This window comes from Poecilia formosa, unplaced genomic scaffold, assembly GCF_000485575.1.
Source record: "Poecilia formosa unplaced genomic scaffold, Poecilia_formosa-5.1.2 Scaffold64, whole genome shotgun sequence".
Lineage (NCBI taxonomy): Eukaryota > Metazoa > Chordata > Actinopteri > Cyprinodontiformes > Poeciliidae > Poecilia > Poecilia formosa.
In genome coordinates, this window is record NW_006800003.1 from 1,154,570 (window position 1) to 1,181,749 (window position 27,180).

At 39.8% G+C, this 27,180-nt stretch overlaps 1 protein-coding gene across 1 annotated transcript in view; it reads left to right on the forward strand.

The window, feature by feature from the left end:
• prex2 (phosphatidylinositol-3,4,5-trisphosphate-dependent Rac exchange factor 2) overlaps positions 1 to 27,180 on the forward strand; it is a 94,077-nt gene that overhangs the window by 30,399 nt on the left and 36,498 nt on the right. Inside the window, exons 9-23 of the mRNA XM_007554569.2 lie at positions 2,048 to 2,197; positions 2,488 to 2,629; positions 5,737 to 5,837; positions 7,229 to 7,332; positions 7,424 to 7,473; positions 10,877 to 10,952; positions 12,045 to 12,117; positions 13,895 to 14,037; positions 14,410 to 14,502; positions 16,839 to 16,987; positions 17,078 to 17,163; positions 18,727 to 18,863; positions 21,058 to 21,175; positions 21,777 to 21,961; positions 24,550 to 24,711. Coding sequence (XP_007554631.1) covers positions 2,048 to 2,197; positions 2,488 to 2,629; positions 5,737 to 5,837; positions 7,229 to 7,332; positions 7,424 to 7,473; positions 10,877 to 10,952; positions 12,045 to 12,117; positions 13,895 to 14,037; positions 14,410 to 14,502; positions 16,839 to 16,987; positions 17,078 to 17,163; positions 18,727 to 18,863; positions 21,058 to 21,175; positions 21,777 to 21,961; positions 24,550 to 24,711 — 1,769 coding nt within the window. The remainder of the gene's footprint in view (positions 1 to 2,047; positions 2,198 to 2,487; positions 2,630 to 5,736; positions 5,838 to 7,228; positions 7,333 to 7,423; positions 7,474 to 10,876; positions 10,953 to 12,044; positions 12,118 to 13,894; positions 14,038 to 14,409; positions 14,503 to 16,838; positions 16,988 to 17,077; positions 17,164 to 18,726; positions 18,864 to 21,057; positions 21,176 to 21,776; positions 21,962 to 24,549; positions 24,712 to 27,180) is intronic.

Sequence of the window (27,180 nt, forward strand, 5' to 3'; positions counted from 1 at the left end):
ATGTTTAAAATTGATGGTTATTATATTGTGCTTTTTGTTACTTGTGAACAAAAAAAAAAAAGAGAGTTCAGCTAGAGGGTATTTGAATTGTTCCCCAAAAGATAAAAAAAAAAAAAAAAATCTAATTCCACTAAATTTCAAGGTATCAACTCAGTCTGTTTTTGTTTTTGATCATGATCATCTTATGGTGCATTCACACTAGCCCTGTTTAATCCACTGTAAGCTAAATCTAGCTCTTTTGCCTAGAGTGTCCAGATTGCTTCACACTTTCATTTTCCAAATCAGGGTGTAAATGTGCAATAAAACTCTAATGTAGACCAAAAATTCAAATTCTGGTCCACCTAAAAGCCTGGGTCTTGGTTTGGTTGAAGTGAATTTGCAATTCGAATGCATATGTGGATGCAGGTGGACCAGAGACCGCTCCGAAAGCAGGAAGCAGACATTGTGCAGGATATTCAGGGTAAATACAACCAAAACAAACACAAGAGTATAGCTCTAGAGGGTAATATGGCACTTGTTTTGTTTTTTTTTTCCCTGCCAAAGACAAATCCTACAAACGTTAAATGTAATGCTGCTCCATTTTTGTTTATATTTTGTGAAGGACGAAGATGCGCTCAGAGGTTTTTGTGTCACTTCCTACCGTGGTTTTGCTTGACACAATGTGGCAGCATTAAGTCTGACACTGACGTTGACGTTCTAAAAAAGTAAGCGGCTTGTGCATGCAGTCGTTTTAAAGCTCTGCCTGGTTGTAGTTTAGAAAACCAGGTTTTACTAAGACTCTTTTATTAAGACCACACCGTTGCATAAAAAAAAAAATAAAAAATCAACTGGAATGCAGATAATATCTACAGGATCTCTGAGAGGTTTTGCTACAAAGGCGATTCGTTCCCCATTACGTGAAACGGAGCCTGAAAGTCCCAAAACTCTCCGTCTCATCAGTGAAGAATCTCCAAATGGCTTGAGGGATCATCAAGAAATGTTTGGACGAATGTTACACTGTGTTCTTCTTGGTTATTTGGGTTGGATGTCATTTCCTTTCTTATGGTGGAATCATGAACACTAACCTTACCTGAGGCAATGGGAAACTCCAGTACTTTGGATGATTTTCTGGGTCTTTTGTGACCTCCTTTATGAGTCATCGATGCTTGAAGTAATTTTGGTGGTGATGCCACTCCTAGGAAGGTTCACCACTGTTCCATGTTTCCTCCACGAATAGATAATGACTGACTGTGGTTCGCTGGAGTCCCAAAGCCTCAGAAGTGGCTTTCTAACCCTTTCTAGATTAGCAGATGTCAGTAACTCATCTATTCATGAATTTTGTTAGATTTAAGGATGTGATGAGATCTTATGGCCTACTTCAAGTTGTCAGACAGGTCCTGTTTAAGTGATTTATTCATCACAATGTTTCTTTGTCTGATTACAAAATGTTTAATGATCTGGAACATTTCAAGATGAAAAAAAAAAAAAAAGAAACAAAAAAAATCTGCTGGGGTGTAAATTGTTTTTCTGAGCAGTGTAAATGATTTCAGAGTTTACTAGTGAATCTTAATTAGCCTTCAGCTCTGAGGGGATCTTCTTGTAAATTAGTACATTATTACAAAAACAATGAGTCCTTCTTAATTTGTTTTTTATTTATTTAATTAAAAAAAATAAGAGTGATGATTAATAAGCCAGTCAATAGAGATCTGAGGTCTCAAACTAAAAAAGAAATTAATATGTGGATGGTGTTTGAGTTCAAAAAAATAGTTTTTCCAATAACTTAACAGTTGATATTTAGCCATAATTTACAAAATGCATGCATGTTTAAAAGAGACTGCCGTAATTTTATTTGGTTTTCCAAAATCTTCTAAAGAAGTTTATTTTTTTTGTTAGTACCCATAGTGCGTTTTATTTTTTAGTGTCCTAATCAAAGTGAATCCAAACTGATGCCTCTCCCCTTAGACATGAACTCAGTAAAACGTTTGTTTCTGCTAGATGGCTTTGTAAAACCTCTAAAGTTAATCCCTGAGATTGTTTCTGACAGTGCGCTCTTTTCTGTGCTGCACAGCCGACTACCACAGCAGCGGGAATATCGTTAACAACGGCTGGAAGATCCACAACACGGCCAAGAACAAGTGGTTCGTCTGCATGGCCAAGACCCCGGAGGAGAAACAGGAGTGGCTGGAGGCCATCATGAAAGAAAGGGAGCGGAGGAAAAGTAAAAAAAGCCGCTTCAGCTTGCGTCACATGGAGTTATTAGCTATAATCTGACTCCAGTAATTTATGTTTTCAGTCCATTTAGCACGTTTTTTAATTTTTGCACTAGATAAATGTCCCGTAATGCGAGACATTAACCCCGCTTAAAGACTATTGACGCAGACGGTGCTACTTACCCGGCAAAATTAGAGGGCATTAACCTTCTCTGGCTGGTAATTGATGAGTAGCCCAGGAGTTGAGTGCAAACATCTCTGTGACTTTCATCCCGCAACGGCTTCCTCCTCCGCACAGGTCTGAGGCTGGGCATGGAGCAGGACACGTGGGTCATGGTTTCAGAGAAAGGAGAGAAGCTCTACCACCTCATGACCAAAGGGAACCTCATTAAGGACCGGAAGCGCAAGCTTACCACTTTTCCCAAGTGCTTCCTGGGAAGGTAAGGCTGACTTTTCTAATCTTGATGGTACGGTTTGGTAAATGACTCTCAAGAGATGCAAACAGCGATCTTGTGGTTTCCTTTTTGTTGCATCAGTGAGAAGTCTGTGACTATAAGGCAACTGGATTATTTAACAACTCCTGAAGATGGACTAGAATATAATGCTTGGCTATGTTCGATGTTTGTATTTTTATCAGTGGAGGCCGAGGGGTATTATGCTGAGCACTTTTGCAATACAGATCAGCTTCCTTTTCTGCGCTTTCAGTTTTAAATTGGCAAGAACTTCTAAAGACAGCAGCAGTTGGGAGGGGAAAAAGGTATGCACTTTTGGGAAATTGTGTATATCTGCCTTTTCAGTCATGGGAAAATCAAATCCAGTCCCTTTTAGCTCTGGATTTTTATTTAGGGATTATTAGTATGCTGCCAGGGTTTGATTTAGTGAATAAATGACAGTCATAAATCAGAGGGAGGTACTTTTTGTGGTTCAGGCGACTATTCCCCTTTATACATTGTTGCTCTTTCCAATTTTGGTTTAAAATCTTTGGTTTGTTAACATTTTAAAGTTCCAGGCTGAAAGGAGGGAACCCTCGATCCGATCTGAGGCATCAGATCTGAAATGCAATTGGCACAGAAAATGTTTAAAAATCAAGTGATGCACACTATTGTCACTGGCCATTTAAATTTTTTGTTCTGAATTTGACTAATAAGGTTATGTGCAGAGTGAACCATATCTTTTAAAGCAAAGCGTTTAGCTTTCTTTATTTTTTATCTTTAAGTATATTTTGTTTTCCTTTTATTTTAAATTACACATGCTTTCCAACACTTTTGCACAAGTTAAAAGCTGAGAGTCCAGATCCTCCTCACAAAGCAAAGCGTAGAACAAGGGGCTGCTTTTTACTAGGCTAGAGAAACTCCAAACCAGATAACAGTTTGTCACAACGTTCTATAACTTTCTTCTCTTTCCATGTAATAAATGTTTTTTTTTTAGCAGTTTATTTTGACTTGTAATCAGACTGAAAAGCCGTCCCATTTTTTAAAAGCCCGAAGGATGAAACGAAACACCTAATAAAGTGCATTTGGACATAGTTGTGGCCAAGTTATATGGCACAGCGGTTTGAAGAATCAGTACTGATTTCTCCTCGGGTCTTTGCAAACATCTCAAACCCTTGCGGTTTAGAAAAGGAATGAATCTGTCAGCTGAAAGGATTAAAAAGGATCAAAAGCCAGTCAAACGGGGTCATCTCCAGGAATCTGAAGAGATCAAATTGTGAGAAAGCAGCGCAGAGACACTCCCTGTGGGATCATACAACACCTGGATGACCAGCTGTGCTTAAAAAGACATCTCTAAGCCATCTGTCCTCCCACAGCTCAGATGATTTCAGAGATGTTAATACAGGGGCGTAATTGTTGAGTGAGAAACAATATTACATATTACTGATGAGAACCACATTGCCTACGGTTTCAGCTCTGCCCACTCCTTCAAAAGGAAAACAAAAATAAAAATAAAAACTCCTTGCCTTTATTCTCCCACCACATCATTCATTCTCTTTTGGTTTTTGACTTTTCTATTTAAAGCTGAAGGCGGGTCTTCAGCTTCTTCCCCTTGAAATGGCACAATCTCATTTGTGGTTCGCACTCTGCAAGAGAGTAATTCCTGAAAGAAAATGCGTGACTGCAGTTAGACACCGCTCACTGCATCTCAAGCTTGAAATAAGCAGCAAAACGATAAAAGTGTAATTTTATTTTTAATGCATGAGACTTGCTACTGTCAGCTTCTCATTACAAGTATGGATGCTGAAGTCGAAGAGTTTGTTGGAATTTATTTGGACGCTTTACCAGGAAGCTGAAATGATCATTCAGAGTAGATGTTCAGATTCATTCTTTTGTGACTGCATGCAGCTGAAGGCATGATCGTGGGCATCTTCACTGATTTCATGCTGAACAGCTTTCTTTAATTATTGAAGTCTTGAACTCTGCTCTCTATTCAAATCCTGTAGCAGAACATCTGTCCATCAGGTTCTCCATCAGATTACGAAGCAGAAGTATGTAATTCAAAGTGCATTCCCAATTTGAATGATTCTAAAAATGAAAATAAGGATTTTGCAGTGACTTAGTCAAAATCTAGACTTGGATCCAGTTAAAATGAAGTGACAGGATCTTAAACAGGCCATTCATGCTTGAGGTAGATGCTTTTTCACACAGGGTTTTGATAGACTTTTCTAGAATTCAATGAACTGAATTTTATTTTTGTTCAAGTTTTGCATTTTTGTATTCTATTAAAATGTGGGTGATTATCTGAAGCAAGCAAATTTCAGCAAAAATGCCAAAATAGAATAATTTCTTAGAGGCGGCAAGCACTGTTTCCTGATGGTGTATTCATAGGCTGGTGTGGTTAGTTTTGGTCACAGAAAACATCCATGGATCAATGTTTAAACAGTGTAAGATGTCAGAATTGGACAAATCAGGCTTTTGTCAACCCAGGAACTTTGCAAAATCCTCTCTTTGGCTGAACATCGACTACAGGTCGGTTCCGTCGTGGTCTGGATGTCACCTCTGGAGAATTCCAGTGGTGCAGCTTCTGGCTGTGTTTGTTTTCCTTTTGTGGGGAAAAGGGAGTTCATGGATATATGCATCCAGAAGAATGTTGCATTTTGAAGTTCTACGTGTTCTGCCTGCTCGGTTACTTTTTGTCTCTTCGCTCTCTCCGTCAGTCGGTTTTAGCAACTGAGGAATGAAATGAAGGAAAATTATCCCACTCATCTAATTTGGAGCATCAAAGCATCAGATGCTGGTTGATGGTTTGCAGAGTTGGTTTGTTTTCTCTTTCTCAAGTTTGGTGGTGTTGCACTGTGGACCTAAAATAAATGAAATCAAACTAGGCAAAACACAAGAAGGAAGAACTCTGTGGTTTATTTTATAGACAAGTCTGACCCTGAGTGGTAAATAAACCATTCCAGTGGGACGTCTCCAATCCTAAAGGCTTTTTCTCCACCGATCGCCTTCATCACCCTTTTTCCCCCACTGGGCTTTTGTGTATTATCTTTCTTTGGATTTGAGTGCAAAAGTGTGTAGTTATCTCTATGTTTTGTTGCTTTTTTTTCCCCTAGTGAGTTTGTTTCTTGGCTGATGGAAATTGGTGAGACGGGCAACCCAGAGGAAGGGGTTCACTTGGGTCAAGCTCTGCTGGAGAATGGCATCATCCACCATGGTTAGTTTCTTCTTCCCTTCATTTTCGTCCTCTTTCAGAATCCTCTGCAGTTCAAGATTCAGACAGAACCTCTCAGAGTCCAATTGACTTCTTGTTTTACACAGACTGTCGCTCCTTTGTGTTGTTGAGACAATGTTCCGATAAGGAAAGATCCCCACTGGTTACACCCATGCGCTTATTTTCTTGTTTACATCATTATTGACATAAATGTCATGTTAATCTGGGAGCAGTGATGATGCATTTTCACTGTTTGTTTTTCAAGCATACAACAGGTAACTTTTTACCCCAAAATTTAATGTACAAGTTAGAATTTAATATGGATTTTCTTTCACGTACAGTTGGTCAGAAGTTTACATGCTTATGTATAACGTCCATTTAATGCATGTAGCAGGTGCATGAGCAAATGTGACTCTTTAGATTGTAAAAGTTAGTGACGCTGGAGATGGACAGTTGGATGTTCCAACAGGACAATGATCCCAATCAACCATAAGCCTCAACAATTTAGAAAATTAAAATGGAGTTTTCTTTCGTGAGATTCCTTTTCAGGAAACCATTTTACTATCCACCCAGAAATGCGTCAGAAACCCCTAAATGCCATGTGGTGTTTTGAAAGAACGTCAAATAAAATATTTATCTATGTGAACGTTTATATTTGAACAGATTTCGACTGGGTGGAGTTGTGGAAATCCCTAAAATTTTTCAGTTTTACAACCATTTCTTATTTTTCAAATATTTCCAAGCTGTATTATGATCATTTCACTCTGAATATAGAAATGGCTTAAAAGTATATATGTCTAAAAATTAGTTTGACATTCATGCCTAAGATAAGCATTTGTAACTTTTTGTAAGTACATGAACCCTAAATTGTTTTTTTGCTTTGCAAATTGTGCACAATGTGTCTTTCGCCTTCAAAGAGTAACTAAATCTCTCCGTGGTGCGGTTTCGCTTCCACTCTCAGAAATAAAATGGGTTTTCGGAGTCGTTCTCTGCAGAGAGGAATCACCATCTGTGCAGTCGACATCCCCGAGCTTCAGAATATCTTTTCATAAGAGCCTTTAATGGAACCTGCACGGCCGCCGCCAAGTATACTGCTGCCGGAGGGTCCACATAAAAGCAACCTAAAGTGAGCGAAGCACAGCCCTCTCTGAGCAGCTGTGTTATCTGTGACAGCTTTGCATGAGGTTGGAGTCGTCTTCTAGTCTGGGAAGCGTGTTCCTTTATGCGGCCCTGCTCGGCTTGACTGTGTTTTTAAACCTCTTATAGTTTAGAGTTTAAAGCCAGACAAAAGAAAAAAAAAAAAAAACACTACCTAAGGGTTCGACTCTCTTACTTGTTTCCTCTCTGACATTTTGTCAGTTCTTTCCTTTTCTCATTTAGATTTTGTTTTCCAGTCACAGACAAGCACCAGTTCAAGCCCGAGCCTGTGCTGTACCGTTTCCGATATGACGACGGCACCTACCACCCCAGGAGTGACATGCATGACGTTATAGCCAAGGTAAAGGTCCTGCAGCAGAGTGAAAGACTAAATCACATTTTTACTGAAACATCTCTGACCCGTGAAACCCTGTCTTTTCTGTTTCGCTCAGGGTGTCCGGCTCTTCTGCCGCCTTCACAGCCTCTTCAACCCTGTCATCAGGTATATGTTTGTCTATTTCTCTGTTCTTACTAAGGAAGATGTGGCAATTGTAGGTTGGATTTGGCTTTTTTTTTTTTCTTTTTAACAGAGCAATAGAAATTAATGAGATATTTGTAATCTCATTTGTAATGATACTGATAAACTGTGAAGATTCCTTTATTTCATTGCACTTTTTGTCTGACTAAGACTCCAGGTACATCTATAAAAATGACATAAAATTTCAATGTTTCTTTTCGCTCATGTTAGACAGTGAAACTTTGTAGATTCATTTACACACACGAGTGAAATGCCTCAGGGAAATTGTTTCTTGTAATTTTGTTGCATAATTAAAATCCGAAATAAATTTTCTTAGGAAATTTGAATATTAAGTAAATAAAAAAAGGATAAGCAGAAATGTCAAACTTCTGAAAAATATGCTCATTTCTATAAACACCTTTTGCGAGAATTATTGCACCAATGCAGCATGAAATAGAGGCGTTCAGCCTGCGGTTCAACTGGGGGTGAGGGGGTCATTGCTTTGATTGCTGCCTTCAGGTCATTTGCATTGCCGAGTCTGGAGTCTCTCATTTTCCTCTTGTCCCAAAGATTCTCTGAGGGACTCTGGCCAGGCCAGTTTGCTGCCCAATCAAGCACAACAATACCAGGGTCAATTAAACAAGCCTTTGGCAATCCAGACCCTGCTGGAAACTGAAAACATGTCTACACAGCCTGTTGGCAGAAGGAATTTTGAAGTGTTTTAAATTTTCCTGGTATGTGGCTGCATTAACTGGACTTCAAAAAACCTGTTTGAGGGTTTTTTTTTCAAATAGGTCTAGCAGATCCCATGTCTCCCCATAGCATCACTGACTGTGGAAACTTTATACTATTATCATGTTGTTGGTGCACCTTTTTCAACCACACTTTTTCCTTCCACTCAGTCTTCTATGAATCTGCTTGGATACACCATTCTGTAAAAAGCCAACTTCTTTAGCAATTAACTTTTGTAGTTTACCCTCCTTGTGGAGAGTATCATTGGCTAGCTTATGGACATCTGCCTAGTCAGGAGTTTCCCCAGTGATGGTGTAACCGACTGACCCCGACTGAGAGATCATATAGGTGTGTGCTGTAGGTGTAAACCCTGATTAGGGCGTGGCATGCTGTGCTTTCAATAATGAACTTTTTCACAATATTAGGATTTTCTGAAACACTGCTTTTTGGGTTTTCTTTATCTGTAAGAAAAAAGTATCAAAAGCACAAGAAATAAAAGCTTTGAAATATTTCACTATATTGTTAATGAATACATAAATGTAACGGCAGCAGCGGGTTTTCCCCGTCTTGAAGTCCCAGTAGTTTTCATGCTTAAAAATGTCCATATTAATAAAACACTAATCGTCAGTTTTAACATAAAGCATAGCACAAAAACATACAAGAATACAGATGATATTGCGTGTTTTTCAACTCTTTGTTTGGACAATTAAGAAACGTTTGGAAATATATTAATGAACCCTCAACGAAGCAGAAGTATCCTATAAAGTAACTTAACCACAATACAACCTGAGACCATTTCTCAAGACCTCTGCTCCCCAAACTGCAGCCTGGTTTCATTGTTTATGCTAGATTTTTAATGGGGCCTGAAGAAAAGCTTTCATTTCACGGCTGTAAAACTGCACCACAGCCAGAGGGTGGGTGTGTTTATTCCACATGCGTGCTCGAAGCCTCCGCACAATTCTTTCTGACCCGAACGCTTAAGAACCTGACGTTTGCGTGCCGGATTTCTTGGCGTCATATCTCTCTTCGGGGCATTTGAGGTGTTTGTGTTGCTAGCCAGATGATCCGACTGCTCTCTCTCAAAGCTCAGCACAATACATCATAGGGCCTGAGAACACCAGAGCTTAATTAGACGATAAAGCCTCTGCTTAATTACATGGAATTTCCTGGCAGAGCAAGAGAGAGACGAGTCAAAACAGGAGAGGGGATAAACTACTCAGCAGCCCCCTACATGTGCAGCTCCCGTTTTCCCCCCTTAGAGCTCTGCTTTGTCCTTTGTCCTCTCAACTTATCAGCTGTTTTTAAATGTCCTCTCTAGATCTAAAAAGTGTAAACTGTTAAACAACAAAAGAGATGATTGGGGATGATGGGCTCTTTAATCTATAGATTGTGGTGGGTTTAGACTTAGACAAATGCATCAAAGATCACAAACTGCCTTTGCGTAGCGTCCAAAAAATGATGTTGGACTTTTTTTTTGTGCTGATGAATCACCCAGAAGCTTAGTAATTACATATGTATATGAGCTTCAGAATAAAAAATGATCCGGTGTATTATACTCCAGTAATTCATCAGGGCTGAGCAGTTGATTAAAGCTTGAACTTTTAGCTTCCTGGTAATGATTTATTTTAAAGCTTGCTTTGAAAAGACAGCTACATACATCTCCACTCACAAAACGTCAAAACAAATGTTCCCCATCTTCAGACAGCAAGTGAAGGCCATCTTATTTGACCTTTACCTCTTTAACTCCTTAAACTGCTGTTTCCTTGACCCAGACTCATGGCTACCTGCTGGGCACACTCTTTTTACTTTGACATTCTTTTGACCCCCCCACCCCCAGTCACTGTAGGTCCTAGTCTTCTAGTTTTGGTTCCCTTTCAAGAAAAATGCAAAACAAAAACAAAACAAAAAAAGTTTCTTCTGGTGAAAACTGGCTATTTTGCATTGACATTTCAGCTTGTTGGAGTCAAGCACACGCTGCAAGATATGCTGACATAACAAAATGTTTTACTGTTGGGGGTTGGAGGGGGGGGGGCACCTCTTGCACCCCGCCCCGCCTCGCAATCTGAGCAGTACCAGCTGAGATTGGACTTTAACTTGACCCCGCAAGCCTTGCCTGTACGATGAGAGATTGAAACTCATCTGTGTGTGGTTGTGCGAGTGTGTCGGGGCGATGGTTTGCCTGTGGTGGAGGCGGTAGAGTAGCGTTAAGTCACAGCAGTTCAGGACTTTCCCGGCCCTGCGGCTCTGCCCTGATATTGCGTGTCCCCCTGGGACGCCGCAGCATTCATGGGAAAGTCACGGCTACGTTTCAAACGGCATTCTTGGGGTCTGGCAGAGTGCAGCCCAGTGCATCAAGTCAACAACAGCAACACTGTGCCAGCTTCTAACCAAGGAATGCTGTTTTGCTGTCAGCAACCCCTAAGAACTCACTTAGATAAATGACACAACTGCGAGTGCTTAAAAAGTAGCCGCACCTTGCTGACAGCAGGAATTATTAGTTCGCCTTTTGGCATTGTGCTTAAATAGACCAAGCTATTACTCCGCCGCACGTTCTCCGTCTCAGATCATTAAAGGGAGAGCAAATGGTTACAATAAATATCCTGAGAATCTCTCTATAACGCTGCCATTGGAAATGTCTGCTTTTGTTGTTATCCAGGGATAAGGACTACCATTTACGGACCTACAAGTCAGTGGTCATGGCTAACAAGCTCATAGACTGGCTTATTGCACAGGTAAGCTACAGAGGTAATCAAAGGGATTCATAAACCTTGAGCTTTTTCACATTTTGTTACGTTATACTACGAACTTTAATATATTTTATCAAGTTTGTGCAGCCAGGTTAGGGTAAACTTCTTCACAACCTCTGTCCTGTCGACGGTGTTGCTTGGTCTTCATGATGCCGTTTCATCACTAATGTTCTCTACCAAACCTCTGAGGCCTTCACAGAACAGAGCAGCTGCATTTAAACAGGGATTAAATTACACACATGTGGTCTTCGTTCTCCACACACTTCAATTTGTAGTATTGGATTTAGTTTTAGTGTATTTATTTGTGCTCCAAGTATGTTATGATGGTTATTTATCTCATCTATAATTCCAAAACTGTGTTACACAAGCTAAGATTTTTTTTTTTGTTTTAATGGGTCAAAATTTGCCATCGCGATCTTGATGCTAATTGCCAACTATAAAATTGACAACGTGCTGTTTTTAATCATATTTTCTGTGTCTTCTGAGCTGATTGGAAGCAGATTTGTTCAAACGAGAGCCAAAAAACCAAAAACTTAAAAAAACAAAAATGGACGTAGCTGTTATCATAACGGGTTGCCGAGAGGAAACAAAAGAAAAAGAGCAGAATTGATTGTACGGCTAAGCTTTATTGACCCTGACTGGAAGTGCTCAGCCTGACAGATTGATAGCTCTGTACAGGATTACAACACAGACATGAAACCAGCACAGTAACCTCAGCGGAATCAAATGCAGATATCGCAATGATTTCATCTGCCCTCCACTGCAATCCTGTTTCTGCTTATGAATCTTGTGTGACCCGGGCCAGTCGAGTCGCCCACACTTCCTGCAGTGGGACTTCCAGAGCTGTCACACTGCAATGTCTAGACATGACTTTGGATGTGGTGAAGGTAGGGTGCTGATCGGCTCTGCTGGCCTTGGGGGTGTTTGGACGGAGGAACAAAGCTATGTGTGCCATTTCAACTATTCCCCAAAAAGCAGACACCCTTCTTGTGCTCTTCTTGTTTCATTTGTTACTTGTTTTTCTAGCCAGTGTTCTGTTTCTCAACTATATAATTTTATTTTTGTCTGTTGGTGCAGGGCGACTGCAGAACAAGAGAGGAAGCGCTGATCTTGGGGGTAGAGCTGTGCGACAACGGCTTCATGCATCACGGTACAGCAGTCTGTCCCGTTCAGTCAAACTTCTCCATAGACTTAGTGGAAGCTAAATGTTAAATTCAGAGAAACTACTCACAGGGCGCCTGGCATTTAGCATCCTGCCTAAGAACACAACCATTCTTGTTCTCTTTCCATTTAATCCCTTTGACACAGTACAGAAATAGAATCTTTTTCCAATCCAGTGAATTAATTTGTGTCTGTGCGACTGTTCAGTGGATACCATCATGCATGCATACATGCATGTAGCCCAAGTTCTGAGGTCATGCACGGTTCACTCTAGCTCTGAGAACCTTTACATGTAAAATGGACAGTCACTATGGCTACACTTTGTTTATGAGACTCCGGTTTATTTTCAAGCCCAAACTTCCTGTACGCCAAGGTTTACATCATCGGGGATCCAGTATGAATCACATGGAGCCTTCCTGTAACCCTGTGATGTAACCTGCTCCAAATGCCCACAGTTCAAGCCACACAGTACAAATTAACCAGCACATCTAAGGAACATAACAACCCTGGCCATCAAAACCCTCTTTTACTTCCTCTGCCTCCAGGATAATTTTACTATTCGTGCCTGTAAGTTATTTGGCCTGACGACATAGCTATTAAAACTACTGGCCGTATATCTGATTTTGAAAGGAAATGAGTGAAGGAATGTCAGAGGGAAGCTCTTTTTCCCTATTGGGCTCTTTTTTTTTTTTTACGAGCTGCAGTTCTTGTAGATGCTTTTGCACAAGCTTAAACAGTGATATGTGTCTGACTAAGCAGGGGGTTCCCTTTCTGTGCTCCCTAATTTTCATGGTTTGAAATTTGGTTTTCCAAGTACTTGAAGAAGCTGTATTTGAGACTTAGCTGCTGTCATGCTAACAGGGAAAGTTGGAGCTCACCGAGCAAAGTCTAGTGTAGTATCCGATATGGCTACGGCAGATATAGAATATAGGCCAATATGAACTATGGATTTGCTCTTTTGACAGTTTATTGTCAATCCGATTCCTTTGAATGGCTCTTTACCCTGAATGTCAAGGCTTGAGTCTTAGTTAGTGAGAGCCGTTCTTTCTTTTCTTGCTTGTAATGCTCTGTGCACATTGTAATAACCATTATTATTTTTATTAAAATTAAAATGTTTTTAATCTTCAATAAATACAATACAAGATATTTAAATATTTAATAGTGCAGAAGAGGATGTTTGTTTCTGCAAAAGCAACTCAAGTCCACTTTTCACCTCTATTTGTTGCATTTTTCTTTTATAATGTTTCTGTGTTACAAATCAGCACACAGCACTTGCAGCAAAGAACGACATGGGTATTTGACATTTATAATTTATAGTTGTATGTTTTATAAAAATACATAGCCTTTATCTGTGTAATTACTTACAAAATCTACCTATTGGTTTGATTACTCATTTACTTACTTTCTTACTTACCTATCAGTTTATCTACTTTTTACTCATTTACTGACTTGCTTACTTAACTAACTTAACTTATTTTCTTATGTATGTACGTATTTGGCTCCTTATTTAACTACTTACCTACTGTATTTACCTACTTGGATGTCATACTCTCTTCCCTACTATTTTCTGTGACCAAAGACAGTTGATAGGAACTCTGAATTTTACTTTTCCCCCCCCCCCCGTTTGTAAAAATTATGAGTCGGCCAATTTGATTCCTACTAAAACCTTTATTTTATCATTAACGTGGCAACTCTTTCAGTTAACATAGTTCCATGTTTGTTTTATGTTCTGATGTTAATTGATACCACTGTCACATCTTTCTCAGTGTTGGAGAAGAGCGAGTTTAAGGATGAACCTTTGCTGTTCCGTTTCTTTGCTGACGAGGAGATGGAGGGATCCAACACCAAACACAAACCCTTGAAGCACGATCTGAAAATAGTGGAAAATGTGATTGCAAAGTCTCTCTTGGTGAGTTCTTCTCGATTAAGCTTCCTATTGTATCGGATGCTAAGTCTTGCTACAGTTTGCCCGCAAAGTAGTCTTAGGCCCAGTGATTTAATATGGAGGGCACAGCTGTGGCAAGGAGGGAAAAAAACAACAAAACTCTGTTTAAAAAAAACCAAAAAACATTTTTATACCCCAGTAAGCAAGAAGAGCATTCCTTTCAGAAGAATGAGCAAAGTACTATAAAATCTGCTATCTGTCTGGAGCAGTATCCTCTCCTTCTGGTGTGTGTGTGTGTGTGTGTGTGTATGTGTGTGTATGGATGCCAGTGCTCTGTGTTTTGCTCTGCTGGCTTGGACTTTTGCTCGTACACAACTTGTTGTTTTTTTTCCCCAGATAAGGCCAAGCGACAGAAGCTACGGCTTTACCCTGGAAGAAAGAAACCGAGTCCCCATCATTAAATGTGTGGAGAAGGGCTCTGCGGCTGAGGTGAGGCGTGTAGACGAGACAAAACAGACAGCACTCCACACACACCCACGCCTTGTAAACATTTTGTGCCTGACAGAATAGCTGGGGAGTCTGGTTGTTGTTATTTAGTGAAATTCCTGCAGCGCTTGAACCTGCAGAGCTTGGGTGAGGCCAGGATCTGTGGCCGGAGCAATGTAGGAGAGTTGTCGGGACAATGGAGGTTGTGCATGCAGTTCCTTTTTGCCGGAAAACACGTGGAGTGCAGCCAGCTGAGTTAGCAACTGGACCGGGAGGTCAGTGTTTAGTGCCGGTGGAGGAGGTAACGTTGGATAAAGAAGTCTCTGTAGAGTGAATTTCAGTGACTGAAACAAAGACACCACCACAGACAGAGGAACAAAAGGCAGGCGGGCTAACTGGGGCATCAGATACAGAGATTTGTCCAAAAGATTCCTCACCGGGTCTGCGGTTGGCTGGAGTCAAAAAAGAAGATTTTGCTTCCCAGATAAAAAAATCTCCTCATTTTTCAGTATTTACTTTTCATTGAAAGTTTCCTGAAGGAAACAGCTGAGTGAACACCACAAATGAGAGAAATAAAAAAAATAAAAAAAGAAAGAACTGGAAATGTAGCAACAAGCAGATCTCTCTGTCTTACATAAAGCAGATCACTTCTTAAGTAAAGAATGTGTTTTATTCAGTGTAACACTTTGCTCACTTCTGCTGTGATGCATTTCCAGAAACTTGCACGCTTGGCTGGACAGGCATAAACGTAAGAGGGAAATGAAACAGAGACAGAAGGAGAAAACCTGCACGCCTGGGTTAAATCGCCACTGTTTCTCTGTATTGCTCTGTAGCACATAATTGTGATACAAATTCAAATTATTACACAAATTTGATTTAAAAATTAGGCCATAAATTATAAAGAACTGGAGGTACTATTAAATTGGCTTTCATTTTGTTTGTTTTAAGAAAACACTAAGATGTTTAAATTAAATTCTGATGAGATTTTTCTGTATATTCATCTTAGACATGAATATTTTGATACGTTTTGGGCTTTTGTTTTATTTATGTTAACTGACATTTTCCCAGGTTGGATATAGTGCACAGCAAACAGTTTTGATTCTTTTTGAAAACAAGAATTGGGGGCTTAAGTTCAAATTTGTTGACAAAATTACACTTATTTGTTGAAATGCACAACTGTACTAGTATTTGACTAAAACGTTCAATTGAAAGTTGCAGAAAATCCACACATTTTTGTAGCCATGAACACGTTTCTGGAATATTGACTGCATGATATTTACTCCTCAAGAATCGTTCTCAACTTTTCTTTGAGTTCAGATTTTGAGGAAGTTATTACAGAAACTTTTAGGCAAAATTATCTCCACATTGCAAAATCAACTTTGGTGTGTGCTTGGGGATCATTGTCCTGTTTTTAAATATTTGACCCAAACTGTTGTCCTCGAATGAACGGAAATCAGGTTGTTCAGCCTGAGAGTTGATACTTGGTCAAAACTGGGTGTTCCAGCTGGTCAGTGATACTAAAGACACATAAAAACTAGAGAGGGGATGGATAAAGCATGCCAATTTTAATCGTATAACCTTTCCACCACCTCAACCTTATGGAATGCTTATAAACGATGCTTAAACGCTGACTCTGTGGCAGGAGACCAAACAGTTTAGATTACCTCCCAACAATTATTACTCCACTGGGAATATGCCAGGAGCTACTTAAAAATGTGTGGTCCAAGTACAAAGTTCTTGTATTTAAAGTGAAATAAAGTTTTTAAAGGTCCCTGGCTGAACAATAAGAATGTGTTGCAGAAATAACTACATAAAAGTCTGTAATTAATAACGTTAATTCCCATTAAGATTGCATGTCATCTTCTCTGAGCTCTAGCTGCTGTTCTGCGTATCAGGACCTTTTTATTCTAGTGACGGCCGTGAGCTGCAAGTCAAATTTTTCAAGTAGAATTAAAATGAAACTCTGCACACTACATCATTGGGGTATAGCTATTTTGTCTGTTTTTAAAAGTTTAACAGGTATTTGGTAAAATCTGTTCAGTTCCATCTTTTGACTCCTTTTTATTTGACCCCTCCTAAAAAAAAAAAAACCCACTGAGACATCCTTGAAGGTTTAGCTGCTTTGCAGAACTGTGCGTGCGTATTTTAAGTCTTCAGTCTTGGGCATTAAAACCTCATAGGAGAATCCGGCAGCATTCTGGACGGCAAAGATAAATGGATTATGGTGGTATTTTTACGTTTCAGACAGACGGTCTTTCCAGTTCTGTACGACACGACACAAAACTTAAAGCTTTAAATATCTTTCGTCTCACTTCTTTTGTATTGTATTGTATTTTTAGATGGCTGGCCTGGAAGTTGGGAAGAAGTTGTTTGCCATCAACGGAGACCTGGTGTTCCTGAGGCCGTACTCTGAAGTGGAAGTTCTCCTCAGGCAGTGTTTCAACAGCAAGGGACCCCTCAGGGTGCTGGTCAGCACCAAGCCGAGAGAGTAAGGCAGATCCGTGTGCGTACTGAACTGTGAAAATCGTCTTTGCGACTGCACATCTCGGTTTTGGTCGTATCTCTCTCCTTTCTGCAGGACGATAAAGATCCCGGACTCCGCAGACGGTCTGGGCTTCCAGATCCGAGGATTTGGACCCTCGGTGGTCCATGCTGTTGGAAGAGGTATGAGATATCTGTCTGGCTGCCTCAGCAAAAGGGTCGCATTTGTTTTTACCAGCAGCACAGCTGGCAGGCAGCTGCTGCCTCAGTCTGTGGGGAAATGCATGACTTGGCTGTTGCGTGAAACGTCACAATGATTTCCACCCACCTATTCACATTTTTTTCTCTTTGGATCGTTTTCTCTGTAGGGTGTACAAAGGGCCTGCATTCATCAGAATCCTCCTCTCCCTCCGCCGTTCCCTAATAGAGCTTGTATAGAAGCGCTGCTATCAGGGGTGGAACAAAATAGGGTCCAATCAAAAAACAATCCATAGCCTTGTCTGGCTCCCCTCGGGGGGAATCGAATCTTTTTTCTTTTTTTTTTTTTCCTAAAGCAATCTAAATGGGATAGGAGGGTTGAAAAGTGCAGGGTAGGCACTTGCATGTGGATTGAGAGTGTTGACTTGATGGTGTTTCATGGGAACCTGCTGTGTGTTGAAGTGGAAGCACTGAGCTCAAAGTGTAGGATGAGTCTAATCCCCCAGCTTTTCACCACAGCTCCTGTCCCCCGGTGTTTGGGGTCTAGCAGGAACAGGTAATACCAATTAGGAGACGCGCGTGATGCTGGTTGCACAGAGAACTATTGATTATTGTGTCGTATCATCCGAGAGCTTCACTTGCTGATGCTTTTAGGGGAGGCCACAGAGAAACTGGTGTCCATGTTATGCGACTCTACAAACTAAGACGATGCTCGCGATGGATATCTGCGTCCGAACCACTAAAATTATACTTTTATTGATTTGTTTATTGTTTGCTACTTTTGAATTGCAATTGTACAATATGTGAAATCGCAACTTTCATCAAGGTTTTTTTTTTTTTTTAAGTTTGCAATATAGCAGTTGCAAAGAAAAGCTGATGTAGGTGAGTGCAGTGGTGCAACCAATTTCAAGTCTTCTTCCCAAAGTCACAATGTCCCACCAAAGGGGAAGTTGTTTCATTGAGCTTATGTGTGGGTTTTTCCAACCAATTCAGAAAACTATCTGAATTACTCGTATGGTAGAATAGCTATAAGAATAACAGTTATTCTGAAAGTCGGAGGAGTTCATTAAACAGCTGATTTCTGAATGCCTCTCGCGTATTTATTTCATCTTTGTCATCCATATTTCTCTCTTTCCCTCCTCTGGCTCTGCCTTCCACCACCTGCATATGACTGATTTAGATCATTCCTAAATAACTTTGAAATGGGCGCCGCCCAGAAATATTAGTGTTCCCTATTTGAGCTCCCAAAAGACAAAAGAAATCAATTGAAAATATTTACCTCCTCATGTGCTTCCTCTTAGTGCTTTTAACCTTGACGTTTTCCTGTAATCTAAATCATGTCCCTTAGAGTGGCCTACATCTACTTTAGATCAACGACTTCCCTCCTCTGAATACTAAACTCTCCTTCACACGGCTCCTTCAATGCTTAGAACAGGAAATAAAGACACAAATACAAAGCCGGAGAATGCCGACTGCTGCAGTTTTGTGTCGAGGATGTAGACGGCGTTCTTCACCTAAACTCTATTTTTTTTCCTTTTTCACCGACAGGAACGGTGGCAGCCACCGCCGGCCTTCACCCTGGCCAGTGCATTATCAAAGTAAATGGCATCAATGTGAGCAAGGAGAGCCACGCCAGTGTCATCGCTCATGTCACCGCGTGCAGAAAATACCGACGACCATCGCAGGTACGACAACAGGAGAAGCTAGTGCAGGCAGAAGGGGATAGAGTGCAGATTAAATTAATCTGGCATACGTTCTGTCCGTTTCAATGGCCATTATCCATAATATGTGTCAGATCAAGGAAGTGAAACTAACAAAATAAAAGATAAAGTAGGGGCAGAAAAACTCGATGCAGACTTCAAGTAACTTAAAACATGTATTGAAGAAATTTTTTTTTAAATGTCCAACATTTAATTTAAGTAATTGGAAAAAGAAAATGTCCCATATTAAAAATATTATTTATTATTATTAAGTCCTGCTCCTCTTCCGAAGGCTCTCGGAACCATTGCATTTAAATAACACAAAGCAATAAGAGGCAAGAACAATTCTTTTTAAAAATGGGATTTATTTTTCCCATTCAGTTATTGCCCTTAAACTGAAGGTAGCGATAGACTATGCATTCCTTCTCCGTCTGTTTTTGTCGTTGGGTTTGATTTTTATTCTCTTGTTTTGCTTGCAGTTTTCCCGTCTTTGAATGATCGCTTGCTGGCGGTGACATTTTGAACTATTAGCCGATTGATCTGTTTGTTGTGTAATGGATTGGCAGCATGGGAAAAATGTGAGGCTGCAGTGGCAACAGAGAGCCAAAGAAATGGAAAAAAAAAAAAAAAAAGAGCAGTAGTTATAAACACAGAATAAAGCCCCTCTTTGCTCCCGTTTTACCTTTTCCTGTAGCTACTTTTCTTTTTCTCAAGGGTGATTACACATAAATAATAGTGTTTTGTTTGCTCCAGCAGCATGACCCCTAGCTCATAGTGAAAGACTAGTAGACTGCCGATTGAGGTGGTAAAAGATCTGGAGATGACTGGAGAAAGAAGGGCAGCCCGGAGGGTGGCTTTTCTATTTATTTTAGCTGAGCGGTTGAAAGCAGACTAGTGTAGGAGGAGAGACCGCCTGTTAAAGGTGGGAAATGGTGAAAAAAGGTGTGTGTATTGTGCCAGTTAGCAATGATGTGCCATTACAATGGAGATCTGTTGGGATTTTAAGCACTATAGCAGGAGATCTAGTTTATATCTTCCGTGGCTACAAAGGAACTGCCTTCTCCTTCTTGTCCTCTGCATATTTCTGTGTGCGGTGGGGGGGTTAAGCACATGAAGACCAGAGAGCAAGCACAGTGTGTAGCCTTGGCAAAAAACAAAACAAAACGGTGTGGGTTTGGGTGTGGAAAACCGGCGCAGACAAATACACACGCCTGTGAGGCACGCTAGAATGGCTTGATTAGATTGGCATGGGTTTATTTTTGCGACCTAGCAGAGCACCGTGTTTCCATATGTTTGCAAAGGCTTTCTGTTGTTTGCGATGCCAATCCAACTGTGACGGTGAACAACATGGCTACGCAGAATCAGCTGAAAATGCTACGGGCTCCAGCCTCAGCCTATGCAGACACAGGAGATTTAGCAGCAAATCCAACACCATTCATGGCATTTTGATAGAAGTGACGTTAGAGAAAAATGTAGATCTTTTATCATTAGAGATGGTCTGATCAGTTGTTTTTTTGTTTGTTTGTTTGTTTGACAATTTCTAAAATTGGGTACCACACTATTGCTAAAATATAAGGGTAGCTTTTGAAATGTTTTTCTGGCCTTTCAGTCACCCTGTTTTATTAGAATAGCAGTTGCTATAAATCAGATTAATGCTTATTTAAAACTGAGAGACTATGATTGTGGAGTGGGTACTTTAGTTTTTGTTTTTTTTTATCAATTAGCTTGATAGCACGAGTAGCATAAATAACACAGCAGTGTTATTTATGCTAATCCATTCAGTAATAAGTAAAACTTTGAGATGCACCAAATTAATTTGCCAAAATCAGAATCAGATAACTTTCCCTTGAATGGCTCTGATCAGTTTTCATTTTTCATTTTCTTTTCATGCTGAAAAGTCAGACTTTTTTTTTCTCCTGTTCATTAAATTTCATAAAATTAAGATATGCAGGTAGTTTTGGTAAATAATAACATATATGTAATGTATTGTTTACTTTGATGTTCTTTTTTTTAAAATTTCAATAAAAATGAAATAAAGGTTCCAATTGCTTTTGTGCAGAAATGCGGATAATCTTGTAACTTGTTAGATTCAATAATATATCTTACCAATGAAAACAATCTTCCTCTTGAACCCGTTTGTGAAATGTCTTTGATGAACAGTCATATTATTGTGTTGCAGCAAGACACCGTTAAGTGGATTTACAATAACAGCGAGAGCGCTCTGGAGGAAAACCAGAAATCTAACCAGAAACCCACCCTGGAGGAGAACGGAGATGGCTTCGAGGGCAAAGTGGAAGGTGACCACACACAAACACACAAGCGTATTCACAAAGCACATAATCACCCATTTGGGAGAAAATACACTGTGGTCCACGGCGTTTGTGAATGTAACACATGCCTGTTCACACGGATACACTTAAGCTCATTCTTACCGAATTAGACGCTGCTCTGAAACAGGCTCATCTGGATTGTGTTAGTCTGAGAACAGCCGCTTCCTTTGGCTCATCAAGTGTTAATTTCCCTCAACAATTTATAGATCCCAAAGAGAGAGTAAAACAAGGAAAGCTATTCCCCTCTCAGCAAGTTGCTGCAGAGCACAATTTATTGCCATATTAAGTCATTTCATTAGCACAGGGCGGGTTAATTTAGTGGAACTACTCATCTTTTTTTTTTTTTTCTGCAGGGATAGATGGAGGAAAACCATGAGTAGTGGGTCTTATTTTTGAATTATGCTCTGACTTGGTGGTCTGAGGCCTCCTTTGTTGCTGGATGCGATGATGAAATCAATGCTTGCAACATCGCCAAAGTGCATCTCAAAAATTTATGAATTCGTACCGTTCTGTTTGTGTGACTAAAAGCATACTGAATTCTGCCCTTTGTGTGATTCTCCTGTTTTAGAAGTGATGGACAAATTCAACACGATCGCCATCATTGATGGGAAGAAGGACCACGTGAGTCTGACCGTAGACAACGTCCACCTGGAGTACGGCGTCGTGTACGAGTACGACAGCACCGCTGGCATCAAGTGCCAAGTGCTGGAGAAGATGGTCGAACCCAAGGGGTTCTTCAGCCTCACTGCGAAGGTATTGGCTCGCTTTGCTTTTGAGATGAGGTCAGCGTGCAAATCGTTTAAGTCCCACAGCAAAATTCAAACTCCATATTTTGAGGAGGCTGCTCTAAAATGCATATGGAGATTAAATCTGTATCTAAAGAACCAAACGAAGGAGAGTTGCAACACATTCAGAAAATGCTAAAAAATGAAAGTAAAAAAAAAAAAGAATACTAAAGATGCACAGATTTTCTGATCTCCAGTTTTTCTAAAGCCATAATTTCAATACCAGTACCAGTTTTAATAAATTATTGATAAATTAATTGATTTCTATTTCACAATTATCATTGGCTCAGGTCAAAATATTTCTTCTCTCTTCCTGCTCTGTTCGTTTATAACTACCTACCTTATGATTATGGACAATTATGGACATTATTTTTGGGGAAGGAGTCTTTGTAAAACAGGCCAGACTAAAGCAGTTGCGCTTCTTCTAACTTCAATTTGAAAATGCCTTGGTTTTAAATTGGCTGCACATGACCTTACCAAATGTCTAGCTAATCACTGGTCAGGGCTGACGAAGTTTGAAAATCAATAATCAAAGTCAGCAGTTTTTGTGCTTTTCTGTAGATCACTGAAGGTTTTTGTTTAAAGCGACATCCTGGAACATTTTGAAAACAGTAGATTAAAGTGTGAGACTTTAAGCCATTCTGCAAAGTCTTTCCTTTCAAGACAAAGGGTCATGATCCTCCACTTTGGGCCGAGGCGGAAACTTTCTGGTCTTGAATGCCTCTCGAGGAGCTTTTAAACCAAGAGGAGCACTTCAGCATTGGAAAACGCTTAAATAAATGCTGCTCTATGCAGTCAGCTGTTGCATCCAGAAATGTAACCTGAAGCCTGAACATGCATGCAGGAAGCCATAAATCAGCTCTGCTTAAGGCTGCAAGGTCTGTAGGGAATAAGCTCAATTGGGATGAACTGAAACAAGAAGTTTGGACAGATGTATGTCAAAACTTTAAAGCATATGAAATTGGCAGTAAAAGGCTTCCAAATGATTCGCCCTTCAAATTGACTTTTTTTTTTTTTTTAACAACTTGTTTGCTGCAGTGGTGGGGCTCCTCTTACCTTAGTCAAGGTCATCATTTATGGAGAAGCCATGAGAAAAATCAAATACATGGCTTGGTGCTTTTGTCTGATTTAACAGGAAGGAAGCAGCCAGATCCTGTCGGTTCCACATCTCATTTTACTGATCCTTTATGGTTGTAACTGGCTCTATAAAATCAGGAATATTTACAGTTGGCTACTCTGGATCATACGGCTTCAATACATCCCATTTTTCCTGTAATAGTTTCTAAAGGAGTGAAAAAGTTACATCTGTGTGAAATACAATGAAGTTGAACAAAGGCACCTACAACTCATTTTGTTTCTTGTTTGGTCCTCTGTATGTCCTTATTGGCTTTTTGCATGAACGGAAACAAATGGGGGTGAGGGAGAAACAAACAATTTAGACTTTTTTTGGACGATCATGTTTGCATTACAAGTAAGTCGTCAAGATTCAAGTAAAATGCATAACCATAAATATTCAGATAGGAACACTAACACTTTCTATTTTTTGCGCAGGAAACGGATACACCGTTTTGTGATTTGAATTAAAAATGACTAAGCATTTAGTTTTAATCTGTAATGCTCTGATAGCTAAAAATGAGCATTGCAGTGGCTCAGATTTGAAATGAAAAACATTACATTGTGCAAAAAAATAAAAAATAAAAATGTCTGTGAGCTACTCCTGCACACTTAAAACCACCAGCTTTTTTTCAAAAGGCCTTGCAAGCAAATTAAAACCGACAGCCCGCATTTTAGTCATTTCATTTCCCGCCTGGTTTAAGAGCATGCCTTTTACGTCCCAGCAGCGATGTTCGTAGAATGATCATTATTGATTTAAAGCACACGGAGGATGGCAGATCCACTCAGACATGAAGATGCAATGCTTCCTGAAGTGAAAAATACCCTTTTGCAGCATCTCTCTGCCAGATCTTATAATGAACGGCATCTATCTTTCTTGTAGTAAATTATTTCAGATCAGACGTGAGAACATGCCTGGAGCTAGATTTACAGTTGTAGCGTATAGTTTTTACTGTAAAGCGTTTTTCTAAATAAGAAACCCATTACAAAAAAACAAACAAACAAAAAAAGACCCTACCAAATAGTATACCATAAAGTCCTTAAAGTCATAAAGTAAATTGTACCGGCGTTTTCCCATTGCTGCAAAGTGAAAGTAATTTTAGTATTATTACAAAGATCTGCTGCAGCATCCTGTATCATCCTTGGAGAGTTGGGTGCTGTGTTAAATGCGGGCAACTCCACTTCAGTCTCTTCCTGCAGCTACATTTTTCTCCCCTGCTTTCCTGTTTTCTTTATGTCTACTTTTTGATCCGAACAATCTGGGTGTATCTTCATGAATTTATGGAACGTGGGCAATTGTATTCAGTCCAGTTTAGCTGCTCGTGAAATTCTGCAGAGAAATAAGACTGGCTTTTTATTCATGCGCCATTCGTATGATTTTCGGAGGCTCTCTCTCATATCAATTCATCATCGCTGTCTCTGTTTACCCTCGTCTGCGAGCAGATCCTGGAGGCTCTGGCGCGGAACGACGACATGCTGCTGCAGATGTGCGGCAGGTTGAGCTCCAGCTGTGACGTGATACCCGACGACTTGCAGGTACGCTTCAATGCGATGTGTGGCGAGAGGGCGGAGCACATCAACCGGCGCATCACCAGTTACAGAAAGGTACGACAATGCAAAATAATGATCTGAACCAGATAAGCACCCTAAGATTCACTGATATTGCAGACAAATTTTTAAAAAGGAAGCATCATATTCAAATACTTTATTCCATTGTGTCTCAGACATCAGGGGGAATAAAATGGGAGTTTGAATGATAAGTCTGTCTGAAATTCTGATTTATAATAACAGAATAAATTGGTATTGTTTGAGAAAAAAAAAAGAAGCTTTTCTCCTTTTTAAAAATATCTGGTAGAGTCAGTTTACATTACAATATCCCTGTGATGTTGACATAACAGAAATAAAAATAGGAAGTGAAAGATTACCTTAATTACATGAGGTTTAAAAAAGACAATAATCATGTAAAATATGAAGAAAAATAGAGAAAAGAGCAAAGCAAGTTGGATTTTTAGATTCTCTGTATTCAAGTAGACTGTGCTTGAGCTATTTTGTAAAAATGAAATGTCAAATACAAACACTTGTAATAAAGTACAAGTACAACTGCTCACAGCACATTTATTTATTTTTATTTGCAGAAAACCTCGAAAACTTGTCCTTTTTTCACCCCTCTTAACGATGATGTACTACTTTAGCTGGTAAATCACATAAAATGTACATGACATTTCATGGTTGTGCTTGAAACATGACCAAATGACTGTTGTAAATTGGCAGAAAACAATGATAAAATAATAAAACTTTCCCAGAACACGACGTTTACCAGAATCAGGACTTTTTAAACCAAATTTGAGATGAAAAGTTGACATTTTGTTTCACTTCTCTTCAACATCTGCACACATTCCTCCATAGGCAACGCATGCAAATGTACGTGAGAAAAACAAAAAGGACAGACTGACTCGACATTAGACAGAGTTCTTGGATTAATTACCACTTATAAATATCCTTGCAAAGTCACAGCCAGGACATCCAGTTGTGTAAGATCCCCTTTGATTGCAGAACGTTCCTCCTCAGACCTCCGGGGAGAGAGACGGAGTGGGATGTGTGGAGGTACGGACTGATTAAAGCCGAGATGAACAGAAAGATGGAGCAGAAAGTGATCAGAAGGAGAGATTTTTGACTTGTGCTGTGAAACTTCGAGCTCCACATTCAATTCAATTCTAATCCCAGATGGAAATTAAATGAATAATAAAATGACAGATGTTACGGCAAGTCCTCTCCTTCATCCTTTGTAATTAAACTAACCACGATAACTGAAAAGAAACACTTTGTTTTGTTCCTTATTTAAAAGATGCAGTGCAGTATAATATAATTGGGAATTTCTTTCTCCAAAGAATGCTTTAAAAAAAAAATATCCAGTGTTGCTAAACATCTGCTGTAAATACACGAGGCGGCATGTTGGCGCTGTGATGGAGTTCAGGGAAAAGTACAAACAATTTGAGTGGATCCAGGACGACCTTCCAACTCCCTCTGCACCGTGTTTTTCATAGATGTTCAATTTTCTCTCATTTTTTCAGAAGTTGTCTTTCTTTCTGGCTGCTGTCAGATGTTCCCGCACAAATCCTTGATTGTTGATCCCTTCTGGAGGATATTTGGCCCCTAATAAGCTGCGTACACAGGATCCACGTGTGGAAGATTGATCCGAGTTTTGTTGCAAAGACATGTCTTTCAGTAGAAAACATGTTTGACATTTACTCTGGAAAACAGAAATCTGCAGCTCTTCAGCAGCAAATCTGAAACATAAACTTGCATTCCGGAGCTCGCTGAAGTCAAACATGAAAAGTCCCAATTACAACACGATGATATGAGCGGCTGCGCACCATTTCAGCTCCGTTTACCTTGGTCTAAACAACGAAGGGGTTGTGTCGGGGTCTGGAGATTTTTCCACACGTATGAGCAATGGCAATCTGAGGAGCCTGTTTTAAATCTTTTGATTTGCTTAAAATATTTGAGTTGCCACATGAAACAGAGAGAATGCTAAAATTGTACTGAAATGCGTGTTTTTGCTTTTATTCCAGAGCCAACTCTCAGATGAGTAAAGGACAATGCGGCATTCAGTTAACAGATGCTTTAATGCGTTTCACATGTAGCCTTTCGATACTTCACATCAGCTAAGCAATGCAAGGTTACATCTTATTAAAATGTTTTCATGCTTTGAAAAACTCTGATTACCAATGCAACCCACCTGGAAGTTATTACAGGGGTGTCCGCGCATCCTTAAAAAGTTTTATAAATCCATGTATCTCAAATTAAAGCCTTAAAATGTCTTAAATTCACATAAAAGAAAGTTGACTTTCAATGAGTTAACCACAGGTCTTAAATTTTATTCATAATGGTCTTAAGAAGGTCTTAAAAAGCCTTAAATTTTAGTTGGGTTGTTCTCAACCCTGTATGAGAACAATTATAAACTCATCATCTGGTTGGATCTCTCCTTTACTTTGATGCAGTTTTCTCGGGTACTGAAGAACAGAGCGTGGCCCACCTTCAAGCAGGCCAAAGCCAAAGTCTCACCTCTCCACA